Source organism: Odontomachus brunneus, unplaced genomic scaffold, assembly GCF_010583005.1.
Source record: "Odontomachus brunneus isolate Ranch 3 - 2012 unplaced genomic scaffold, Obru_v1 Obru_scaffold_040, whole genome shotgun sequence".
Lineage (NCBI taxonomy): Eukaryota > Metazoa > Arthropoda > Insecta > Hymenoptera > Formicidae > Odontomachus > Odontomachus brunneus.
In genome coordinates this window covers 859,185-885,450 of record NW_022639490.1, presented here as the reverse complement: position 1 = coordinate 885,450, position 26,266 = coordinate 859,185, and the positions used below count along the sequence as shown (strand labels likewise).

General features: G+C 37.2%; 1 protein-coding gene across 5 annotated transcripts in view; it reads left to right on the top strand.

Moving 5' to 3' along the window:
* The window catches only part of LOC116844192, a 280,321-nt gene that overhangs the window by 8,731 nt on the left and 245,324 nt on the right, over positions 1-26,266 (top strand). For 3 of the 5 annotated variants that reach the window (XM_032815402.1, XM_032815405.1, XM_032815404.1), the window contains one exon: positions 162-3,519. In XM_032815402.1, the coding sequence (XP_032671293.1) occupies positions 1,716-3,519 (1,804 nt within the window). In that variant the 5' untranslated portion in view covers positions 162-1,715. Of the gene's footprint in view, positions 1-117; positions 3,520-26,266 lie in introns of all 5 variants that reach the window. The other 2 variants (XM_032815403.1, XM_032815406.1) reach the window with 2 other exon arrangements.

The following is a 26,266-nucleotide window of genomic DNA, read 5'->3' as shown; positions in this document are numbered from 1 at the left end:
AAAAAAAAAAAAAAAAAAAAAAAAAGAAAATAAATAAATAAAATAACGGCGAGGAGGTCGCGCGCGATATCGTGATATTAAAAAAAATCCGGCAAAATATTGACTCCGGTCCCTCAGTTATTCATTGCAGCCGTTGAATTGTTTAATTGCCGCGCGAGCAGGTGATGAGAGTCCGCCGCAAACAATCGCAGACATTCGCCGGGGGGCGAACAAGTGACCGGCCAGAAACAGCGGATTGATTAGCTGGACAAATAGGCGCGTTGCCCGACGCAAGGTGCGCGACGATGTTCGAGGTATCGAGGTCGTTGCTAATTGCCGACGGGACGAAGCGGCGACACGCGAGCGACAAGTAATCACGCTGATAAATAAACACGTCACGCGGCGATCGCCCGAGAAAAGCGGCCGCGAAAGAACTCTGCGCCTCTGATAGATCGCGCGCTCGATGTGATTATGTGCTGTAATTAACGATAATGCACCCCCAAGCTGGAAAAATCAGCAGTAGCAGCGACGGCGGCGGCGGTGACGGCGGCGGCGACGATGGCGGGAAGCGTTGAATCGCGATTGATCGCGATGGTATAGCCACGTGTGGAGTCCGACGTCGCTCTGCCGGGACAGAAACGTGTCGTATGTTGGAATCAATGAAGGAGCGCTTTGTATCTCCCACCTGCTTCGCGCGACGATTGCGCGATAAAACTGTCGATCGCGACGATATCGCTCCGCACCCGCGCGGAGATCGCTCCAATAAATCAAATTCAACTTGACGTCCTCGAGAGAACGGAAGAGACAAAGAGAGAGAGAGAGAGAGAGGGAGGGAGGAGTGAGAGGAGCGTGAGGAGAGGGCGAGATCGACGAAAGGCTATGAGGGCCCTTCATCATATTCGCTGATTCCCGATCGCGATCGATAATCGTGAGCTGCACGCTAAAAATCGCCAACATCGCCGACCTAGGCGTGGGAAATCAGTAGGGATTTCGATCGACAGCTTTTGCTGTGCTCCAGCTGCGGCCTAGCCTCGAGCGCGATTGAATCCCGGAAATGTCTGTCGCACGGGACTCATCGCGAGAACGTTGTTACTAGAAGCTGTGTTGGCAAAAAGCGGCAGCCGGGACCACGCGAGCAGCAGATAGACCGAGAGTTGCCGCGGAACTGTTGAAAGCCGCGGGGTCTATTAAGGTCTATCAAGAAGCATAAGTTCCGGGGGAAACGCAAGATCGTCGAGGAGGGTCCATTCACAGCAGCGGCTGCGACCTATTAAGCACCGTCGAGAATCCGGGGGAGATGCAGGGCCGCGGAGATGCTGAGGAGATGCCATTCCCGTGGCAATAAGAGCGCAGTCTGCAGCAAGCTCGAGAAGGGGTGGCAAGTTCGGGGCTGGGCATTGTTAAATCGAACTGCCCGTTACCCGCGGCAATCGAATGAAATGTCGCGTCGCGCTGGATGTTAGAAGCCCGTTGAGCGCTAACGTCGCGAGGGAGCGATAACCGACGTTCTAATATCGACGTTGCATTGATCCTGGGGGAGCCCGCGTGAGCGGTCGACAGCTCTAGTCGAGCGGCAAAATGTCGGCGAGTTGAATCGATCTCGGGATATGCATAAATCGCGCGCCGATGTTGCGAGCTGGCCGGGCGGCCATTAGAACACGGGCTATTAACAGCCCCGACGAGCGAGGACGACGCTCGTCGCGTCGTGGTGGCGCGAGTCGGGACCAGGAGGGTGAATGAGAGAGAGAGAGAGAGAGGCAGAGCGCGCCATCACCTTGCGGGCGGATGTAACAAGCGGACGTCGCGAGCGGGAAGATGAGCGGCTGAAGATGAGTGCGTCAGGCTATTGGTGCGCGCTCATCCTGCTCACGTTTACGCAAGAGTCCCTCGGCAGTCACTACGAGAAGCTGCAGGCCGGGGAGAGCAGGTCGAAGGAGTACCTGCGCCATCAGCCGAACCACCGTTCGTCGCCCTTCGACCGCAAGCTCATCGACACGACGGGTTTTCGCGCCGCGACGGAGGCCCGCGTGCCGGCACGTAACAACCCCGTGGCCGCTCAGCCAGAGATGGGTCGCGGCGTAGCGGCGCGGACCCGCGCCTCTCCGACGCATCTCTCAGCTGAAATTCAGCACCTGGTGACCGCGGAGGTCCTTCCCACAGAGCGGCATACGCTCGAGATCGTCCTCGGGGATGCCCGCGGCGTGTCCGCGGCGAGGAGCCGCTCGACGGCGGCGGTCCCGTGGACGGAGGTCGAGCAGCAGGCGGAGACGAGCGTCGAGCGGTCGCAGATTCGGCACGGCCGCTCGAGGAGTCACTTCGCGCGGCAGAAGGTCGAGGACGCCGCGAGGGACAGCTCGAAAGAGGCCGGCCGAGCCCTCGACAGAATTACGACGAGCAAGGCTCGTCAGGAGGACCAAGAGGGTCGCGCCGATAACCCGGCCGATCATCAGGCAGGATCCGTTGCTTTGAGGCGTGATCATCATTTGCGGTTCTCGGAGCAAAATTTCTCGAAGGACCACCCGGCGAACGGCCAGAGTCCCGAGAGAGCCGAGGAGGATGATGCTCCAGAGAGGCCGGAGAGTTTGCTCAAGCTGTATCGAGAGAGAAAAGCGAACGAGCCTGTCGATGGCTCCAGCGTTCTGCTCATACGCGATTATTCACGGCTCACCGAGCGAAATTCCTCCAAGGATAACTCGCCAACCGGCCGAGCCCTCGAGCGGATGAAGAACATCGCGGCGCAGAAGGAGCTCGAGAGCGTGTTGAAGACGCGCCACTCGGAAAACCACGGCGTTCTGCGATCCAGTCCCGATATTCTGAGGAATCTCTTCAAGGACGACCCGCTGAGCAAGCTGAAGAAGGCGATGTCCTTAAACAAGACCGCGCTGGCGGGCACGGCGGATCGCAACACGACCGAGATCACCGGCGTGGAGCCCGCAGCCGAGGATACCAGCGAGTCCTCGCGCGATCTCGACGAGGAGATCCTGCAGGACGTGGTGCTGGACTACACAAGCTACGAGGAGCTGGTGAACGCCTCCGACCGCGGGCGCAGGAGGCCGGAGGCCGCCCAGGTCGACATAGTGACGCGTTTCCTGCGGATAATCGAGAATCAGCACACTCTGGGCGAGAACTGCACCGCCGGCACCGATCTCAATCTGGGAGAAGGCGTGGTGGACCAATACGCTCAAGAGAGGTTCCGGCTGGAGGCGAATCTTGCCGTGAATCGCGCCAACATGCTCACCAGGCTCTGGAAGTACGCCCCAGAAGTGATGCTGTCCTCGGAATATCTGTTGCATGCGAGCGTGCTCTCGATGGTGGAGTTCGACGAGGACATCTTCGCCGCCGGCAATTGCTACGACAAATTGCAGTACAAAGATCGCTGGCTGTATTGCCCGTTCGCCCATCGGCTGCCGAATCAGGACGGCGTTCTCGTGAAGGATCTCGCGATCGAGTACAAGTACCTGACTAACAGCAGCGAGTGGTTCTACATCGCCCGGAAGAACGCCGAGAGGGTGATCGCTAGCTACGAGCAGTTCAGCCGAGGTAAAACGTTATATTAATATTGGTTTTGTTACTATTATCGATATTCTAGGAATGTCGATCGATTTCGGCTCTCGAGGAGGAGCCGGTGAATTAATCAAGCGGATCTCCCGCGTGGAAACATTGTCGAACAATTGCGCGTATTATTGCATGAAATGCGCGGAAAAGTTAGGATGAATCAACATGGAGTGGTGGATAATTATTCAGCGGGATTCAGCGGGAAAAGTATAACTTTATTCTTAGCGGAAATTGCCTTGCATACAGCCTCGAGAGGAGAAATTCTCCAAAAACCAAGATATTCTAACACTCGAAAAGAATTCTAGTTACAAGACGCTATTTCCTGTAATCCCACATTCCAAGCAAAAACTTTCACTAAAAGAGTGTTTCGCTTCTAATGAAGTGAACTATTAATCGGAGAATTAGAATAGCTAGACATAGAGAGACCAATAATTATTTCTAACAAAAAATCATAACTAAAAAGGTGTTATCTTATTCGGAAATTCTCTTATACATGGCCTCGAGAGCAGATTCTTTTAAAACCAATAGGATGATATTTTAATATCCAACAAATAATTCTAGTTGCAAGATACTGTTTCTTACAATTCCACATTCTTACAAGTACATCTATCTACAATCTTACATTCTATCTATCTTACATTCCGATTTCTTTCTAATTTTGTACAAATGTAGAAGTACAAAAAATATTTAACTCATATTTTTTCATTTTGGCCCACTTTGAGTTTTACGGGCAGTTTGTAGCTTTTTAATGTTCTCACTCCTATCATCAACAAGTGCAACAAAAATGCATAAGAAATAAAATTGAATATAAAATATAGTTAAATAATTTTAACAAAAACAGCTGAAGCACGAACTATTCTAAATTTCTTTAGCCGAGATTCGAACTATTTTTGACTAATTTAGCACAGATTTGAAATATTTTGGTTGGAATCTCGGCTAAAGAAATTTAGAATAGTTCGTGCTTCAGCTGTTTTTGTTAAAATTATTTAACTATATCTTGTATTCAATTTTATTTCTTATGCATTTTTGCTGCATTTTTGTTGATGATAGGAATGAGAACATTAAAAAGCTATAAATTGCCCGAGAAACTCAAAGTGGGCCAAGATGAAAAAATACGATCTAAATATTTGTTGTACTTTTAAATTTGTGCCAAATTAGAAGGAAATCGGAATATATCTTTTGGGTAAGTTTACTTGTTAGCAAGAACTCTCTCATTAAATGAGTATTTTTCTTTTAATAAAGCGAAGTGAACTGTTAATCGGAAGATTAGGATAAATAAATATTGAGAGACTAATAATTATTTATCCAACAAGTATAATATTATTCTTAGCGAATGTCCTCTTATAAATGGCTTCAAGAAGATTCTTCTTCTAAAATTAAAAGGAAAATTCTAATAGTGCTGGTCAATAAGTGTTAGGATGTTGTGTTGTTCGCGCGTAAAAATTCTGCTACATAATCAGTAGGAAAAATTAATTGCAGTGTATAAATAATCGTGCACAGAAAAAAAAGAAAAATTATGTTTCGAAAATATAATTATTTTTAGCATGTAAATTCTAAAATAAGATTACATAGCGTTAAATAAAGACAAATTACTTGCATCAATATATTTTATATGATTCAACAATGAACAATACATTTTCATTATTAAAAAATAATTTTTATGAAGGAAAATAATTTTCATGAATGGAAATGGCATAAAATATTGTTTGACAATATAATGTTTTTAAATGTTGGAAGAAGATATTATCATCGAAATAATCGTATCATATCGTATCTTAAAAGGCTATATTATAATATCTAAATAAAGTTATAACATTGTTGATATTCAAAGCTTTAAAATTCATAATAACTGAAATTCTGAAGTTTTAAAATTTCTAATGAAATTATATATCATTGTTTATATATGAGAAAATGATTGTTAATTTAAATATAGTTAATTTAATTATTTTTATTTAATTGTTAATTTAAATATTGTTAATTTAAATATTGTTAATTTAAATATTTAAATATATATAGTTTCAATATATAAGTTTTTCAATATATAATCATTATTTCATGCGTCCTAATTTTTGGACTAAACATTTCAAAGTCTTTCTGATTAATTTATTTGTGTCAACAATAAGTATTTAATGGATAATATTGATATGCAAGTAAAATCGTCCAATTTTGGGGGAAAGAGTCGATTTCGCCGGAGCGGAATAATTTTTGCTCATTAATTGCTCGGAGAAGTTGGCGGAATGCTTCATGGCGAATCGGAAAATATTTGAACTTCCGTTGAAGTGATTTTACAGCGAAGTTACGTTGGTCTATACAAAGTTCGCACCCAGTGCATCTGACGACTCAGCGATAGCTCGGTCTTCATAATCTATAACTGGAAGCTTGCAAGTCGATACACGCAAAACGGACGCGGGCATTCGGGCACGTTATATCGTAAGCCATGTTACAATCGACATCGTCAATTAGTTTATCAAGCAGTAACCCGCATGGCGGTAATATACGACTGCGACAATAATTATAATAATAATTACGTCTGCAACATACTCGTATCATGAGGGTGCGTCACGCGATAACCATAACCAATTAAAATATTACAATATGCATAATAATAATTGCAATTAATCTTATCACTATTACGTTTGTATTATCATTTTACGCATGTTATCATCTCCTATATATTTTCTCCTAATAATTCGTTTATGAGGAAAATTTAATGTTTCACATTGATTCTACTCTGCAATTACGCTCTCTCTCTTTCTTTCTCTCTCTCACTCTCTTTCTCTCAATGCTTTTCTCGCCACTTTGCACACTTTTTGTTTTACACGTAAACTACCTTTTCACAATCTCTTCTGCCTTTTACGTTCACGGGCTCGGCTGTAAGATGATGATGTGTGCAGATGCCCGCAGCGTAGCTCTCAGCTGTTAACTCGTAGGTTAAACTGTTCCATTTCCAGTGAACGGCTTTGATAATTATATTTTTCATTTAACATGCCATTCAACTGACCAAAAAGGTAAATAAAATTTGAGGGGAAATATTACTTGACTGTTTTATTTAGATTGTCTATTGCTTAAATATCTATTATTTAATATTAATATAGTTTGAGAACCAATATAGGTTGATACTCCAATATTAGTTGGAGAACCTGAGAATACTTTCCTCCTCTCTCTCTTTTTTTTCTATCTTTCTCGGCCGGTGATGGATAAAAATTAGTAAAATATGCATGTGAAACTTGTGGGAACTTTTTTTTCATGATTACTTTTATGCAATGCCGAGAGTTGCGTGAAGTTCGCAACACTCTCGAGCTTTCAAGCAACTTTAATTTGCGATGAAATGTGTGTAACCATTTGTTTTCTACAAAAAAATCTCCATTTTGCATCTTGCGACATGCGAGAAAATTCTACGTTCTCTCTCTAATACGAAGAATACAACTCTGTCGGGCTATAGTAAATATTTTCAACGAAAAACTTATCGCGTGTCAATATCCTCTTTTTTGTCTTAAGTTATTTGAGTTTGACTCGCGAAAAATATTGCTTTTCACGGTAAACGATTTAAGCTTGTTAACCCTTTATCGCGTAACTTTTTTAATCTCGCCGATGAGGCGAGTGTTTTTCTTACGATGTGTGAGAGGAAATATAACGGAAAAGAAGGGAATGTAACAGGTACAGCTAGAAATAAAAAGAGACAAGCTGTTTTTGACAATTTAATTATTTTTTTAATATGTTACTGAAATATTTTCTCTCTTTCTCTCTCTCTTTCTGTTCTTTACGCTCGCAGTATCTCTTGCAACAAAATTACAATTTTATATATTTCTGACACGAGAACTTATGCGTTAACATGGAAATTAAATTAAAAAATTAAAAAATTAAAAAATTATGAGCGTTTCATTGCACTTCGTGTAAGATTATTTAACAAGGTGCATACGGATTAAAATCAGGAGATATATTAACTTTAAAATTTGCTTTACTTATATTATGTGCGAATGATCTCGCAAATTCCCTAAAATATATTTTTTAACTCCCTTTGAATGCCTGAAGAAATCATTTCGATTTCTTGCAATTTTTATATTTCAAAACTTTTTCTGTTTCTCATTTCTTGTGTCAATGATGGCTTCTGATCATATACCGAGAACATAATTTACAAAATATATGAATATTTTATATATTATAAAAAATTAGAATCTTTTTTCTAACTTATAATTTCTTGCAGTAAGAAGTATCATAATTATTATTTATTTTCCCTCCATAATTAGTATACGGAAAAAGATTATAGTAAAAATTATGTCAAAATTATATTTCTTTTATTTGTTTCTTTTTGTCGTAGAAATAATCAATTCGACAATCTACCTGGTATACGACATGGAAAAACATATTAAAGTAATTACACATTAAAATAATTTTGTAGTAAGAAGTCAAACGCACGTAACATTTTTAAAGAAATATTTAGTATATGCACTATAAATATATGGTAGCTGCAGTCATGTATAATTCTATACAGTTCAGGATTACAAAAACATTGTAATTTTTGCTACAATATTTTATCTATGTAGAAGAAAATTGGTAAATGGATGCAGAATAAAATATGAACTTTTAATCGGGATTGATAAACTAAAATCTGAAATAATATATATTTGTATTTCGTCCTTAAAACACACATTCTCTCTTTGATGATTAATTAAAGAGTCAAAATTGTTCTCTTTGGTATGCACGGTAAATTGAAAATAATTCATCACAATACCATCAATTTCTTCCGTTAGCTCTCTCAAAGTGTTCTATTATAAAAAATAATTAAAAGTTACAAGAGATTTCTTTTCCTAAACCACGAGAAGTCGTAATGGCGACAACACAAGAAGAGAAGAAATCAAAATGTCTCCGCCGTGCATTCTAATTGTTAATGTGTCACATTATTACAATCCAATAGAACTTCAGAAATACGAATGGGTAACACAAGTCTCCTTTAACTCTGTCTTCCTGACCGAAATCTCTTTCAGTCTGTCTTTTTTAATGCATTTTGTATGCGTGTGTAACTGCACACTGTAAAAACTGATGTGTCAAATTTAACATTTCATGTGTCCCAAATCATCCACTCTCATGTGTAAATTTAACACAAAAAAAATGTGGTAAAAAGTAACACACATAATATGTAAAAAATTAACACAAGAATTTAACACTTGAATGCTGTTAGGAATCATAGTTTGTGTTAAATTAACATATGTATAGTATTAAATTAACTAAAATAAAACGTTACTTTAACATGTGAGAGAAGTGTTAATCTATGATTTTGATGAAATAAAAATGTTAAATTGACATAATTTATGTCTGACATATTAAATATATCAATTTAACACAACCTAACCGTATTCAAGTGTTAAATTGTTGTGTTAATTTTTTCCATATTATGCGTGTTACTTTTTAAATTACATTTGTTTTGTGTTAAATTTACATTTGAGAGAAGTATTAATCTATGGTTTTGGATGAAATGAAAATGTTAAATTGACGTAATCTATGTCCGATATATTAAATAAGTCAATTTAATACAATCTGTGATTCCTAACGGTATTCAAGTTAAATTCTTGTGTTAATTTTTTCCATATTATGCGTGTTACTTTTTACCCATTTGTTTTGTGTTAAATTTACACATAAATGAAAGTGGATGATTTGGGACACATGAAATGTATTAAATTTAACACATCTTTATAGTGTAGAATTTTATACACGTAATTCGAAAATTGGTAAGATATGCGTTCAACGTGGAAAAATAAAGGGAACTTTGATAAAGGACATCTTTCTAAAAGAAATCGTTCCCCTCCGCGAAGAGGGCGGGGCGGATTGCACTCACGATGATATTGAGATCTATGTCAGCGTAGCAATTCAGCCATCAGTGGGAAGCAGATATAGTTTAGCGGGGGACCCTCCAAGACAGAGTGCTCCTCGGGAAGAGGTCGACAGACTGCTTACACAGATTGAAGCGAATCCGCCCGGGGCTGGTTCCCAAATCACACTCTGATTTTCAGATACGGGCTTGTAGTTTGTGGGTTAACAATCTTATCCTGGGAAACGCCAGAATCCAGAAATTCATAATTGAACGCATTACCGGCGAGGATTGAATTCTCTGGTAGAGACGGCGCACGGTGCGCGCGCGGAACGTCCGAAATCTGCTTGGAATAGACGTTCGGGATGCGATCCCTTCGTAGCGGGGGCTTAAGAAGTACGAAATCAAAGGTGGCAGTCGTCCGTGCCGCGCGATCGGACGGCGAGGAAGCGACACGAGTACAATATCGATGAATAATGTGTTATGGCAATTATAACAGCGGCAAGGATACGCTCTTTCGGCGCTGCCTCTCTTATTTATCGGAGTCTCAAGCGATACTTTGTGATACATGTCGTAGGTTTCGTGCCAAGAGGTAGAAATATGTATGTGTTATGCACAGCGGGAGAGTCGCGAGTGCACGCGACCGTCGCACACACTTGTCGTCGCGAGCGAAGAGACGAGGCTGACGAGTAAGGTGGCCAGATTTCCCAGCCCTGAATTCGGGACACTTCATAAAGGTGAGAGGCGGGTTAACAGATCCGAAAATTGTTTGACAATCATTGAAAATGATGACAAATCGGTGTCCCGAGTAGCGCTCGAAAAAATTCGGGACAAAGGGTGAAAAATCGGGACTGTCCCGGAAAAATCGTCTGGTCACCTTACTGACGAGGAGCGATTTTTATATCGAATTAATGAGAACCATACGCGCGCGCGGGGTATTAAAATGCACGACGACGTGCGGCTTTAGGGCGCGTTTCTCGAAAATAATAGAGAGGACGGACGCGAAGGGACGGGCGCATGCACGACAGGGGATTAATTCTAATGGCCGCGCTCTTATCGTCTTCGGCGTTTTCGCCGCAAGAACGGCCACGGCTCGGCACGCTCGGGGGCGCTTCTGGAAAATCTCCAAGAGATAACGGAAAAAAGAGATGACCGCGACAATCTCTCTCTCTCTCTCTCTCTATGTGTCTCTCTCTCGTACCCCTCGCCACGCGACATAATGCGAGTTCAAGAGTGTAACACGCCATATATTTTCATTTTTGCCGCGAACGCTCGCATGCCGCGAAATCATCCGTCATTTATGTCCGCACGAGGATTACGGAGGCTTTGTTATGCGTTCGTATTCGCAATATGAATTTAATACCCGGGCCCTTTGTGCACGGCACTGCACGGTAAATTAGAAATTCAAATGGCTCGATCGTTTCGCATTCCGCGAATGCTATCGAACGCATCGATCATTTCGTTGGCGGAATTTCAAGCGTCTTGCATAATAAGATTATTGCAGTCGAAATCGCAATGATTATCCGTCGCTCGCGTTTCGTTACATTCGTCCGTTCATACATTACTAATTATCCACTGGTTATCCAATTATGCTCAACGAGATTTGCATAAGATGATAATGATTGTAGCGGAGTGTGTCGTTTAATATGGAGCAATTATTACACAATTAATTATCGACGGCTACATTTGTCGGTCGCGCCAGTTGCGTCGCTGAATTTGTGTTTAGGGCGTTTTAGGCAACGATCAAGGCGCGCTTCAAATATCAAAAGCGGATTTGTACGAGTTCTTCCAAAGCATAGATCAGAGAGGAATGCAGCAGACGTGATTTCTCACATGAAAATAAGAGAAACACTCATACGTTCAAAAAGCACGTGGTTTAATACAGAGATATAGCGCGAACTTGATTAAATCTTGATTACTGTATTTCAGAGATATCCTTTGTTAGGTTAGGTGTGACTATGTAGAGTGATCTATCGATCAGACTTTGTTGGATAGTGCGCCAAGGTAAACGCTTCGAGTGTCTGCGCGTTCATTGTTTTGACTTCCCCCTTGTTTTTCAAGTGAAGTGGTAGATTCAGGTTTTATCAGTGGTTATAAGTCGATGCTAAAAGTCTTTCAGATAGCGACAAAATTATGCCAAAAGGCGCGAAAAATAATGAAACGGTTCAGTCTTCACTGCCATGACCCAATATGATCTATTGCTCGCAGAGTTCGCCGTGGCGCACTGTCAAACGAAGACTGATCGACAAATCATTCAGTACTGTCATACTTAACCTAATAAAGGATAGCTGTGGAATACGGTAATAAAGATTTGACCAAATCCACGCTATCTCTGTATTAGACCATACTTTTTGAACGACCCACGTCCTAAAATTTCCTCACTTCTGAGATATACCACTCGGAAGGGTTGACTGGGATCTTTTTTGCGAAAAAGACAACGATGAGGTATAAAAATGTGTGGTTGCCCAGCACTAGTAATAGATCATACTTTAAGATGGCTTTCATTCCCAGAAAATAAGTCTAGAAAAATAAGGGTTGAAACCGGTGCGGTTACTCTTATTTTGCTCATAATTTCTTTACTGTCAGATAGGATGAATACGACCCTATTTTCGAAATCCTCAGACATTTATACACGAAAAAGACATTCTTGTCAGAATCCCCTGACACGCATTATTATTGAGAAAATAGAGAAAATGTAACGTTTAGCTCTTTTATTGTTCTTTTAATTCTTTTGGATAGAGAAAATGTGTTTCATTTTTGTGAGAGACTAAAGTTGAATGAGTAAAATATTTCTCTTTTGTTACAATAAATACCGAACTTTCAAATTTGTATGTTTTGTTGTTGTCTTTTCATTCGTAAAAATATTTTTACATTTTTAGAAAAATATTTTTTTTCGGCTACTCCTTCCGGGGAATATATCTTGGAAACAAGATATTTTACGAAATATGTTCATGTGAACATTTTTTATTAAAATTAAAAGAACTTTTATTGTTCTTTTAATTCTTTTGGATAGAGAAAATATGTTTCATTTTTGTGAGAGACTAAAGTTGAATGAGTAAAATATTTCTCTTTTGTTACAATAAATACCGAACTTTCAAATTTGTATGTTTTGTTGTTGTCTTTTCATTCGTAAAAATATTTTTACTTTTTTAGAAAAATATTTTTTTTCGACTACTCCTTCCGGGGAATATATCTTGGAAACAAGATATTTTACGAAATATGTTCATGTGAATTCTTTTTATTTTAATGTGAGGAATCATCTGCATTTTTAACGTGTATTTAGCAAATACCCTATAGAAATTAATAATACTATGGCATCAGGCCCTCAATGGAAAGGATCTTATTTCAACGTACAATTATCTATTATAACATCAATAGTGGAACCTTAATTGTTATAATTCTTCAAAACAGTCTAATAGTCTAATAATCTTTTAAATTTCTTATCTTGAAGAGAGCCTCTCTTCAAGATGAGAAATCTCTTTGAAAACCGTCATCTAAAAATAAACATTTTCATCTTTTAACTTTTTAAAGCACAGTATACAATTATATACATAATTATGTACATTCACTTTGGAAGACCTCCAAATCTTCTGTATTGGCAAAGTAATGATTCCATCGATATAATACTATCGATTCATCCTAAATTAAGCTATATTCTTTGTAGCAATCCGTGAAACGATTATTTTCTCGCTGAAGAAACCAATACGGTGAACATACAGAGCAGAATTGCTCGAAATTGCGTAAAATTTTTCACGAAATGAGTAAGCAAGTTTTATTTTCTCGATTTTTTATCGACGTTATCTTAAAGTGCAAGTACATCTTGGCGATTTGCAATATTTGTTTTATTGTAATTATACGATTTATTTAATTTTGCAGCTCTGGAACACGCGTGCAGATATGAATATACATAATTAAGTATACAGGAAATCGTATTTCTCCGCGATCAATTTTACTTAAAGCAAAACTATCCATCAGAAGCCTTTAACACTATTTTATAAAGAACAAAATTTTACTCGAACGAGATTTATACATGGATCTTAAAGAATAAAATGTAAAAGTGATTGAACAGGGAAAAGAATTCTCTTCAGTCGAAATAGCGTTTACTTCTTATTGTGTGACAATAATTTTCTGCCGAACAATATTCAGCGTCTTTATTGGACAATAGATATCTTAAAGATTTCTTTTCTTACAGAATCTTTTTCGAGTCAAAATGTTCTGTTCTAAACTACAATTTTATTGTTGTTTCCAGTTATCCTTTAGAGATTCTTACGTAATCTGTAACTTTTTTCATACTCAGAGAGTTATCTGTCGATAATCGCGAATACATTGAAAAGGAATATTCATAAGACGAGATTTTATCATTGTTTTGACTTGTTGTCATTCTGATTTTCTGGATAAAAAATCCCTACACACAGAAAAGTATTATTCTACTGCTAAGAAAAGCGACTATTCAGTTTATTTTCCTATTCTTAAATAATGGTCATCTTCAACAAAGAGTATTTCCTTGATAACAGTCTTAAAATATACTCAACACAAATTTGAAAGAAGCTTATTATTATGTACTCAACGGAAGAAGTTATTCTACTTACAAGAATATTTTAAAGCTTTATCAAAGAAATAGTTGGTTCGATTTTGTACAGTGAAACTGAATTTTCGTTTCAATTTAAAACTCTGGATTGAGATGCTAAACTTACTAGAATTTAGAGAGTATTTTGAATAAATTTTATGTACTTATGGTGAATTTGTAATAGATTTTTGCAGACATATAAACGTATGGAATGCTTGGAAGAAGTAACGTCTACTTGTACGAAGTGTGTACTTTTTTGTGCGTGGAATAGTATCAGCATCATGCCTCGAAAAGTCAATATCCGGTCTTGTTAAAAATAGAACAGTGTCCTTAAATTATAATAACATTTCGGCCGGAATAACATCCATCAAAATTTTGGTCTCTTAATCTTTTATTGGTTCTTCTTCGAGAACTTCTTCCGTTGATACCGACGCGCGAATAATCGGAGCTCTTACGAGCGAAGAAAGGTTCTTCGATTAGCAACGAGTGGATGTGCGTTTGTAGGTGTTTGTACGTGTGTGTATGTGCAAGATAGATATGTGTATACGCTTGCTTGTGTGCGTGTTAATGCCGCGGTTATATTTTTATATGCACATGCACCGAATAAGGAAACCGGGAAGGGGGCGCGATCGATCGATTCGTGTACTGACCATCGGAAATAACTGGCCTTTTGACCCAAAGTATCAGCCGCAGAAACATTAGCACTGCCATTCAACGTCGCGCTAATTAGTACATAAATCTGGCGCGCATTAATTAATAAGTCAATCGCACAGTATGTCGCCGAGTATCGGAACATTTGGTGTTTATGCAGTCGCGATTGCTCCGCTCGCGACAATTTGCCGCGCGGCACAAAAAGTCAATAGCTGAAATTTACGTGAACGGCGGGAAACAATCGTTGCGTTGAATAACGATAGAAACGTGCGTTAAAGCGAGAGGCTGCCGCCGAAACAATATTCGACTTCGGGGTCGTTACGATTTGCGCGCAATCGGCTCGTGTAAAATCATTTCGCCCGGACGACCGTCTATTACAAATTCACCATAAAATTTATTTAAGGTACTTTCTGAATCCTAATAAGTTTAGTATCTCAATTCAGAGTTTTAAGTTGAAACGAAAATTCGGTTTGTTCACTGCAAATCGAATCAACTACACTGTAAAAACTGATGTGTTAAATTTAACATTTAATGTGTTCCAAATCATCCATTCTCATTTATGTGTAAATTTAACACAAAACAAATGTAAAAAGTAACACGCATAATATGTAAAAAATTAACACAAGAATTTAACGCTTGAATACCGTCAGGGATCACAGTTTGTGTTAAATTGATATGTATAATGCTAAATTAACTAAAATAAAACGTTACTTTAAGAGAGAGAAATATTAATCTATGGTTTTGATGAAATGAAAGTGTTAAATTATATTAATTTATGTCTGTGACATATTAAACCTGTCAATTTAACACAACCTGTGGTTCCTAACGATATTCAAGTGTTAAATTGTTGTGTTAATTTTTTCCATATTATGCGTGTTACTTTTTAACACTGTGTTACTTTTTAACACATTTGTTTTGTGTTACTTTTTAACACTGTGTTACTTTTTAACACATTTGTTTTGTGTTACACAAAAACACAAATTTGTGTGTTAAATTTACACACAAATGAGAGTGGATGATTTGGGACACATGAAATGTGTTAAATTTAACACATCAGTTTTTACAGTCTATTTCTTTGATAAAGCTATATAATATTCTTGCAAATAGAATAACTTCTTCCGTTGAGTACACGATAATGAGCTTTTTTCAAATTTGTGTTGAGTATATTTTATAAGCCCAAACGGACAGTATAAAATCGTCATCGCTACGCGCGACTCGCGTTGCCCGCAAAAATTGATCTCGAAGTCAGCGCATATGTGTGTGTGCATATGCGACTATGTACATAGAAGACTATAGTTCGGGAGATAGTTTTAACGTTCTTGAACTTACACGTGCATTATTGAATTTCAAGAGCCGCCGCGCCACAGTAATGATTGGCGATTGGAATCGGCAGTGACTCGGCTTTTGCATTAGAAAAATTGTGAATTCCTGTTTGCAGCTTCAACTCACTTCGCTCTCTATCTCTCTTTCTCTTCCTTTCTCTCTCTCTCTCTCTCTCACTCTCTCTCTCTCTCTCTCTCTCTGGATTCATGATGGTTACCTTTCCGCCCAATCATTATAGTTTTTCTAGGACGCGACTGTATAACTTAAATTCTATACACTCTCCAATAGATTGCTTTAATCGGTTTAGTCGTTTGGTCGCTGCAAAAGACACACACATTCACAACACTTTCGGACTACATACACAACTACGTAGACTACATAGAAAGTGTAGAAAGTTTTAACATGTACACACCTTCAAATAAAATTACATTAAACGAAGATAAGTTATTCGCGTCAGTACATTTTACAAGTCAACAAAAGAAATATATATTTTTATCATACAGAAATAATTTTTACGAATGGAGAACACAAAATATTAGATTGAGAATATGATGGTTTAAAATATTGGAAGAGAATATCATTATCGTCAAGTTAATCATATTGTATTTCTTATGAGACTATTATAATATATAAATGAAATTATAACATTGTTGAAATTCAAAATCTTATAAAATTTTTTTAATAAGTTATATACCGTTCTTTATATAGGGTGTCTGACAATTAATGATATATTCTTTGTTAATAAGTAGAACTCATCAAACTGAGGACCAAATTCTTCCACCATTTCGTAAACAAACACGAAACGATTTTTAAATGAGGTATTAATTGAAGAAGATTGGTGAATGATTACGCGCGATATAGTAGATGAATTGCGAAAATTCTCTACCATCTTGTAAATAAAAAATCACGTAGATTTTTTCTTATAATTTAATTATTGCTTACTATTATGCATCAATCTTCTTTAACTAATAACTAAAATTCTGCGTAATCATTTACAAAATAATAGAAGGCTTTTTTGTTTAGTTTTTAGTAGTCCAGGAATGGACTATCAGTAAAATCTATCTTGCTAAAGAACTTGCATAGTAAATTTCGTCAGAAATATAGTAGATTTTTCTAGGAACATAGCAAATGTCTTAATTTCACTATATTTCAGTTCCCAAAATGTAAGTAGCACATATAAAATGAAAAGATAGTTAATTATTACACCGAATGTATCGATTCAGAATTCAAAATTCTATGGTAATTTTTATTATAAAATTCTCTCCGTATATCTGCACACAATGAGTGTGTTGTTAATTGTCAGACACACTATATATACTAATTATATACTAACTATATACGAAACAATGATTGTGAATTTAAGTAGGTTAGTTTTAAATGGATTTTCTTTTCTGTGTATCTTTATCGTACAATAAATTTTAGGTTTCGATGTAAATTGAGAGGGGTTTCCAAATATTTTTAATTGCCTAACAGTTCCAACAGTTCAATGGAGCATTCTCTCTCTCTCTCTCTCTCTCCCTTTGTCTCTTTGGAGTTCTTTAAAAACGAGGTCGGTGCAAAACGCGCGTGTTTCACTTTCCTCCGTCGCGTTCAAAACCGGGAGACAACTATTCGGCGTGGTCGTCGTTCTTTTATCCGGAATTTAAGAACCAGTAACCGTCGCGCGCAGGATCTCCGACACGATCTGTGATCCCGATCGGATTCTGCAGTGGGAGGCGATTGGAAAAGTTGGTTTTTGTTTGGTGAACACAAAGAATCCGACCTAGATTTTAATAGAGAACCGGCTCGGGATTACTTCCTCCGTTTCTACGCAGGACTCCTGATTGTCCGCCGAAATTGAATGATCGCGAGGAAGAAAGCAAAACGAAATCGAATTATTTCGTCGGTAGATAGTACGGATCCGTTCAAGGAGATAACTGTCCCGGAACGGGGAAAACAAGGCAGTGGCCGCCGATACTGGAACGAGCGACATTCTCGGCAGTTAAAAATACAGCCGGCAAGTCGGTCGTGTCCGCAGTTCAGGTACGCGCGACCATTGCGAAATAACAATTATGAAAGTATAAAGGACGTGATTTTACGGCCAAGCACTTTGTATTCAGCAGTGGATTATTGTAAAATATATTAAATGCACATATTACGCTAATGCAAAGTACGTGATTTCATGAAACGTTCATTTGTATTTTTAGATTTTTCCACACAGAGAAAAATAATTTACTGGCCCAGCAAATTTTCTGCAGGTCTAGCAAAATCTATTCGTTATTATATGGACAGCAAAAAGATTTGTTAAGAGTACTAATCACTATTTGATGGATACAATTTGCTGAAACTACAAATTATTTTGCTATAAAAACCATGATGGATTTATATAAGCAGTTGCAGTTTTGCTCTGATAGCAAATAAATTTGCTAAGAATTATTTTGCATCAATAGCAAATTAACGTGATTCTTAGGACAAATACTCAACAAATTTTTTCTATTCTAGCAACGAAACTACTTCTGCTCTGATAACGAATAATTTGTAAAATTAATTACGTCAACTAAATTTTTTTGATGTCACTACGAATATGCAGTAGCAATGACGATTTTACTAAAAGAGCAAAATTATTTTTCTTCGCGCAGCGATATTTCCTAAATGTGTTTCACAACTTCCTACGTTCCTTTTTCTACGTTTCTTTTTTAGGATTAGTAACCTCAGTGGATCAATTCAAATCCGTTTTGCTTTTTATCTCGGGCTCCCGTATCCTTGGATCCGTCTTCCCGAGTAGAAATATGATTAGCCGGACAAAAACTAGTATCTAGCTAATGCAAGCTAGATACGATCAGAAAATGGATTTGTGATCTAACCGTGGTCTAGCCATTACGCGTCAAATGTAACAGAAGAGATAGCGCGCTGTTTATTCTAAAACATATAATCTATTCACGGAGAAAAATAATTTGCTGGCCCAGCAAATTTTTTGCTGGTCTAGCAAAATCTTTTCGTTATTATATGGACAGCAAAAAGATTTGCTAAGAATACTAATCACTATTTACTGGATACAATTTGCTGAATCTACAAATTATTCTTCTATAAGAACCATGATGGATCTATATAAGCAGTTGCAGTTTTGCTTCCTTAGCAAATAAATTTGCTAAGGATACATTATTTTGCGTCAATAGCAAATTAACGTGATTCTTAGGATAAATACATTCAACAAATTTTTTCTATTCTGACAACGAAACTATTTCTGCTGTGATAACGAATAATTTGTAAAATTAGTTACGTCAACTAAATTTTTTTGATGTCACTACGAATATGCAGTAGCAATGACGATTTTGTTAAAAGAGCAAAATTATTTTTCTGCGTGTAAATATATACAGTGCCCCAGAACAATCTTTGAAGCTCTCGCGAAAGCATAGTACGGATTCAGGTGAACGTAAAAGTCCTACTATTTTATAATATTTGCAATAATGATCAAGATATTAATTAAAGAAGATTTGTGAATAATCACACAAGATGTAATAGATGAGCTGTGGTGGCGACATCTGCCGTCGTATGTTTGTATATTAGCTCAAACTGAACGAACAAATATTCTATCTTTCTAATAACTTTGTAGATTTTTAATTATTAATTAGACATTAATTTTTAATTACATAACATTGATTATCAATTAGATTATATTAATTATTAATTGGATAATATTAGTTATTGATTAGATAACATTAATGTATTATCACGAGCAACCATTCGCCAATCTTCTTTAATTAATAATTAAAAATCTACAAAGTTATTAGGAAAATGATAGAGACTTTTGTTCAGTTTGACCCAATCTCGCGTGATCATTCACAAATCTTCTTTAATTAATCTTGATTATTGCAAATATCACAAAACGGAAGATTCTTATGTTCACCTCAGTTCGTATTATGCCGCCATGAGAGTTTTGAAGGTTATTTTGGAACACTCTTTATAAAAGCTATTACATCTCTATTAGCATTTCTAAAAAATTAAGTAACAAATCAAAATTGAGGATGTGCTAATTTCCTACAAATTTTAAAAACAGAATTGAACATTACATCGCTAGTTAGCAACTGCTAGTGATCTCTCATCTCATAACTGTGTCGTAACTGTAATTTCGTTTGTTTAACCATTAGTTAACTTATTTATCCAGTCACTAGGAGAAGTGAGTGTTACATTATTCTGGCTATGTGGCAAATGTTAAACACAAGCGTGCTATCTTATGGCTGAACACCGACGAAGTTCAGTTTCTATTTGTCGCGCTTCCAAAGTAGCCGCTTTGTTCTGACTCTTATTCTTAGACATGACCGGATCGAGTGATTTATGTATTAGGCGCTCGCGCGGAAAATGTAACGGGCAAACATTCTCGAAACTATTTAAGATACCGAGAGAAGAATCCTCTGAAATTTTCAACATGCCTCATCCACCATCGGGAGATAATTGTATCTCGCGAGAGGAGCGTAATAAAATTATTATTGTTGCGCGGAAATCCGAAAGATCTAAAAAGGCCGCGCACGCGCGTATTATGAAACGTTTCTAATCACTTTCGCATAGACGGCATTTCCTCTTTCCTCACATTCGTATTGTGTAGGCAGAAGAAGTTCTCTCTTAAGTTATTAACTTCCCCGGGATCTTCTTTTGTGCTCTTTGCGTTCTCAGATCAATGGCCCTTTAAATCGCCGGCTTCTTAAATCCGCGAGTTCTAAATTGTTCGAAACTCCTTTCTCGCGCTTGCACGCTGACGTCGCGCGTGAACTGTAAGTGTGTATGTGTGTCTGTTTTTTTGTCCGACCTCGAGTATCTGCGAGCTAAAAGCTGACCCGTTAAATCCGGCATACCCGGTGTAATAAATAGAAGAGTCGCCAGGGAGCTTTAAAAACTGACTGAGCGCAAAATTGCATATTAAAATAAGAGACTGAGTGAAACGTTTGCGAGCGAGAATAATTGGCAGAAAAATTTATCAGTCGGTTAAAGTTGAATTCGTCCTATATGGATTTTCACACGGCTACGTCGCGGAATGTTCTCATCTTCGGCGTTTAATGCGCGAATTGGAGGAACATTTTATGTACGCGATTAGCGCTAAAATTATTATTACTTATCCTCGATAGGGATACAAAATAACTGACGACTCTGTGTCGGATTATGCTGAATCGATACGCGGCCTCGCGAATTTTCCCGGAGTTTGTTCGCATACAGAGAGAACAATTTGGTTGAATCAAATAAACACTTCTTTGGAATGGTACAAACGAATTTTTTGATTGATCGAACAAAATTTTATTTGACGCTACAAAAATATTTATTTGCTTACAAGGAACATTAGGCAACTCAAAAATTCAAAAAATTCTGAAACTTTCTATGCAAGGAGAGTAGTTCATCCGTAATATAAACTATTTTTTATTCGTGCGGAAATACAGTTTTAAGAGGTGAAACATTCCTTTGAAAAAAATCGGTTTTTTTCTTTTGAAGTGAATATTGTCGAAACTATAAGGGATAGGAAAAATTTTTTAAAGTGAATGATTTCAAGAGTACTTTAGAATTATAATAAAAAAAATTTTTTAAATAGGGTTAGGGATATACAATAAATAAATATAAATAATAAAAAAATTTTTTTTATTATAGTTCTAAAGTACTCTTGAAATTATTCAATTTTTACTTTGAAACATTTTTTCTATTGTTTATAGTTTCGACGATATTCGCTTCAAAAGAAAAAAACTGATTTTTTTCAAAAAGGTTTCACCCCCTAAAACTGTAATTCCGCACGAACAAAAAATAGTTTTATGTTACGGATAAACCCGAGCAAAAATGTATCTAGTAGAGCAGATTTCAAGACTAATAGCTAGATAGTAGATTAGATAAGTTTTCTAGCCAGTCACTAGCTCGTGACTGGCTAAACATTCCTACTCAGTCTTTTGAATGTCAGGACTATCTAGTAACTATACCAATTACATAGATAGTGGGTAGATGAAAAAGATTACACAGTAACGAGATAGAAAATCATCGGTTAATCCTGAATAGAAATTGGATATCAGAACTGTCTAGTACTTGTACCAATTATAGTTACAAGTTATTTTTTGTATCTAACTATTAGATAATTTTTCTGGTACAGCCACTAGGAGAAGTGAGCGTTACATTCCCAGCTAGTAACGATATAAGACCCAACTTTTCTGTGTCATTACTAGACAATCACTAGATTCAATTTTTGCTCGGGAACTACTTTGCTTGCACACAAAGTTTCAGAATTTTTTGAATTTTTGAGTTGCCTGGTGTTCCTTGTTAGTTCCAAAGAAATATTTTTGTTGTGTCGATCAAAAAATTTGTTTGGACTATTCCAAAGAAACGTTTATTTGATTCAACAAATCATTCTCTCTGTGCTACTTGAAGTTGCGTGCGCCGTGCGTTCCGGGGGCGTGAGGGTTGTCGGGGGTGGAATTATATCGGGTCGAAGTCGGCAGGCGGCGAGAGCGGAATCGGTGATTCCCGCTCGACTTATATCGCCGTATAATAACAGCAGTCGATCATCGATCTCTCGGTTTCCTTCCGCCCGTAAAACCACGCGTGAAGGAGAGACCCGGAGCCCGCTCGTAATTCGCGACGCGATCTAAAACGGTCTCGGGGGCATAAAACGATCTCTGTGCATCGCGCGGCCATTAAAAACGGCAATTTCGGGACGAATCGGTGTCAGCGTCGAGTGTAACTCGTCAGCTCGCGCGATTTCCGCGCGCGATTCACGATTTCGCGCATCGCCCTCTCTGATAGAACGTCACTCGCACAGTTGTCGCTCTCTCGTCGTGCTTTTCTTTCAGTTGATCTTTTTGATGCTTTCAGCTTTGCATTACCTGCGCTAAATACTCAAGAAGCGCACGCTAATTCAGCTACAAAATGCAAAATTGTCCCCCGGGATAGCAAAGCGTCTCCCTCAAATCGATAAAATAGACTCGGGCAAATATAAAAAAATTACAAGATCGTTGACAATCTAGTTTTCAAGAAATTTATATGTAAAGTAGACACTTAATCTGTAATGAATAATTTATGATAACGGTTATAATTTGTGACAACTAATCTGTAATGAGTTTGCAATACTTTATGTATTACTTTTAGTGTCCCTTGGTTAAATATTTTCTTAAAGACGAAATAATTAAATAATCTTAAAGATCTACAATTGATACGTTAAAATGCAAAAAATAGAGTAAAATAAAAAATTTGCAATATGCAGGCACATATAAAATCTTTGTATTACAACAAGTTTCTTTCAATTTGACATGTTTTTACATAAAACACAGGCTTAGAAAACTGTCGTAATAATAACACGAACGTTTAAATATGTTTTAGTGAAATGTCGCATGAAGGATGATAGATAAAATAGATTGATTTTGATCTAAAAAGTGTAACTTAAGTTATACACGTAATCTTATGTTTTTTTGGTCGCTGAATATATTTTTATTTGTCTGGAAAAATGATCAAAATTTATCTTAAAGATATCGAGATAAATCACTTCCAATTCGGCTAGTGACAATTTTGTTCTAATTATTGTATTACTTGTATTATAGTTTAGTTTCATAACTTTTTTTTACTGAAAATTAAAGGAATACTAAGGTATTCCTTTAACTTACAGTTAAAACTAAGGAACCATTTTAAAACTCTTCAGAAATACTAAATTCCTTTATAAAAAATAAGTCCTGTAGTAAGAACTTCTAGAGTGGTGTAAAAGTTCACCAGTCCATTTTAACATTCCTTAAAACTGCACAAGGTACGCAAGTGCACATCTGATGGTACTTAAGATTTTTTAAGTAAAAAAGTTGACTATCTCTTTTAATTTTTATGTCATATTGATTTCGCCATCTGAAATTCAGCATTTCTAAAGTACTTCATTTTGAACCAATGTCTTGCAACTTTGTTGCAAGCTTGTTGTTTGCTTCGTTACTTCTTTAATATTTTATAACTTTAAAAATAAAAATACTGTTACATATTATGACATTTATGAATTTTATCTCACTAGCCTTCTTGCAAAGTGATTCTTTTATACTGAGGGAAAAATGTATGATACTTGGAACTGTAATGATATAGTAAAAAAATTATAGTTAGGAATATTATTTTTATAGTAAATTTCAGCATGTTTGTAATATTTACAATATAAGCATAACTGACCCATGTAAAACTTTTACCAAGAATTATAATATAAAACTTTTACCAAGAATTATAATATAAAACTTTTACCAAGAATTATAATAATTTGAAATAAAAAATATAGTAAGGTTGCAAATATTGAATGGTAAGAGAAATTAACTATTTTATATAGTCAATACAATTGGAATATTTGGAAAATATAGGTACATGTAACTATATTCCCAAAGCGTGCTTTACTATATACATAGAATAATAAGATGGTGACTATAAATCTATTTTAATTCTGCTATATCTTTATGTTTAGATGAACTATAAATATATGTTTGAGGCCAAAACGAACTATAAAATATAGTGAGATTATAGTTATTGCAATTATTTTTTCTCTCAGTGTAGTCATTTTAAATTATTTGACTAATGAAATATTGATCGATTAGAGAGCAGCGCTCGGAGGTATGGCTTCATAACGAGGCGTAAAAAGAGACAAAAATGAGTCTCGCGTAAGTTTCACCTGGCAGTTTTCCTCGGTGGTGTAGTGTACGCTTGTAACCGGAGTCCTTTAATTATGATACTGTCTCTCGCGAAAACGGAACGTCACGAAAGAGCCGAGGTACTTCAACGATTTTCTGCGGGGGGAAGGGGGAGGAGAAGAGAGGAGAGAGGGGGAAAAACGCATTTAGTGTCTGATATACGTAATAATTAAAGAGCATGATTCCAACTCGCCCGGTCCATTAGACTAAGCGAGCTCTCGTGGAGATTGAAATGTTTAAATCATGAAATATAGGAGACTAAATACACACGCAGCGATGTATCACAGGGAATCCTACTGTTGCTAAACATTTGTTCGGCGAAAGCAGCGTGGTTAACCGGCCTCTTAAGGAGATACTGAAGTCGATGACGAACTCGAATAATGTCGGTAATGCAGAGACGATCATCACTAACATAATCACGCTATCCTTTTCGTATTTCTCGTACATATAGAACTTACATGAATGTGTATTGCTTTGTTTTACCATACTCAACGGAAAACCTAACCATAATGTGTAGAAATCTTTCTACAAACTTTTTCGATATTCTTAAGCTTCCAAATGCGGATGCGAAGGTAGAGCAATGTTCTTCAAAATTTTTCTGCTTGAAGCACCCACCATTTCGGTATGTACAAGCTGAGGAACTTTTGTATTAGGCAAATATTACGCTAACTGACAGCTTGAGATTTTACATTAAAAATTTTTTGTTCGTTTTCGACACGTATCGAGCAATGCTCCTATTTATTTTTGCACGTACTTTCATTGCGTAAAAACATTTGTAATTTTGTGTAACCAACACGACGTAAACTTTGCAGAAAAATGTCAGTGTTCTGTCGGTAAAGTTTTTAGCTTCAGCATCGCCTTAACGGGTGCGCGTCCGCTAAAATTCTCCCGAAAGAAAATTGCGCGTCGATGCTGTTTTCTCACGCCGACGGCGCGCGATGTCGACGTGGTGTAGAGATCCTCTAGTAAGAGATGCGCAATTTTTGAGTGCGACGGGATTGGTCCTGGCCGATTTTGCAAGAATATGGTGGAACCAATGAAATAATCATATTTTATTGACAAAGACGCGGTAAAGATAAATTAATTAAAATGGAAGATAAATTACGTAAACTGAATTTAATAAATTTATAGATATGTAAAAACCCTTTTGCTGCAGAATTTTTACAATTTGGAACGCAGCAGCCTGGCATTATATTTTACTTCAGATATCTCCTATGTGAATATGACTATGTTAAAATATTTTCAATTCTCACATGTATTTTACAATTTATGTGAAATAATATTTTATTATAATATATATATATATATATATATATATATATATTTATTATATATATTACCTTATATATAAGATTAATATATATAGAATATATAAATTGCTGATAATTAAGGGAATATTAATGCAATGTTATAATAAAATATTATTTCACATAAATTGTAAAATACATGTGAGAATTGAAAATATTTTAACATAGTCATATTCACATAGGAGATATCTGAAGTAAAATATAATGCCAGGCTGCTGCGTTCCAAATTGTAAAAATTCTGCAGCAAAAGGGTTTTCTGTTTTATATCTATTGTATAAATTTATTAAATTCAGTTTACATAATTTATCTTCAATTTTAATTAATTGCGCTAGTAATCTCTAGTAAGAGATGCGCAAACTTCAGTTGTTTGCAAGAATATGGCGGCTTCCATGTGTGACATGTGTTGATATGTTTATGAATATATATATATATATAT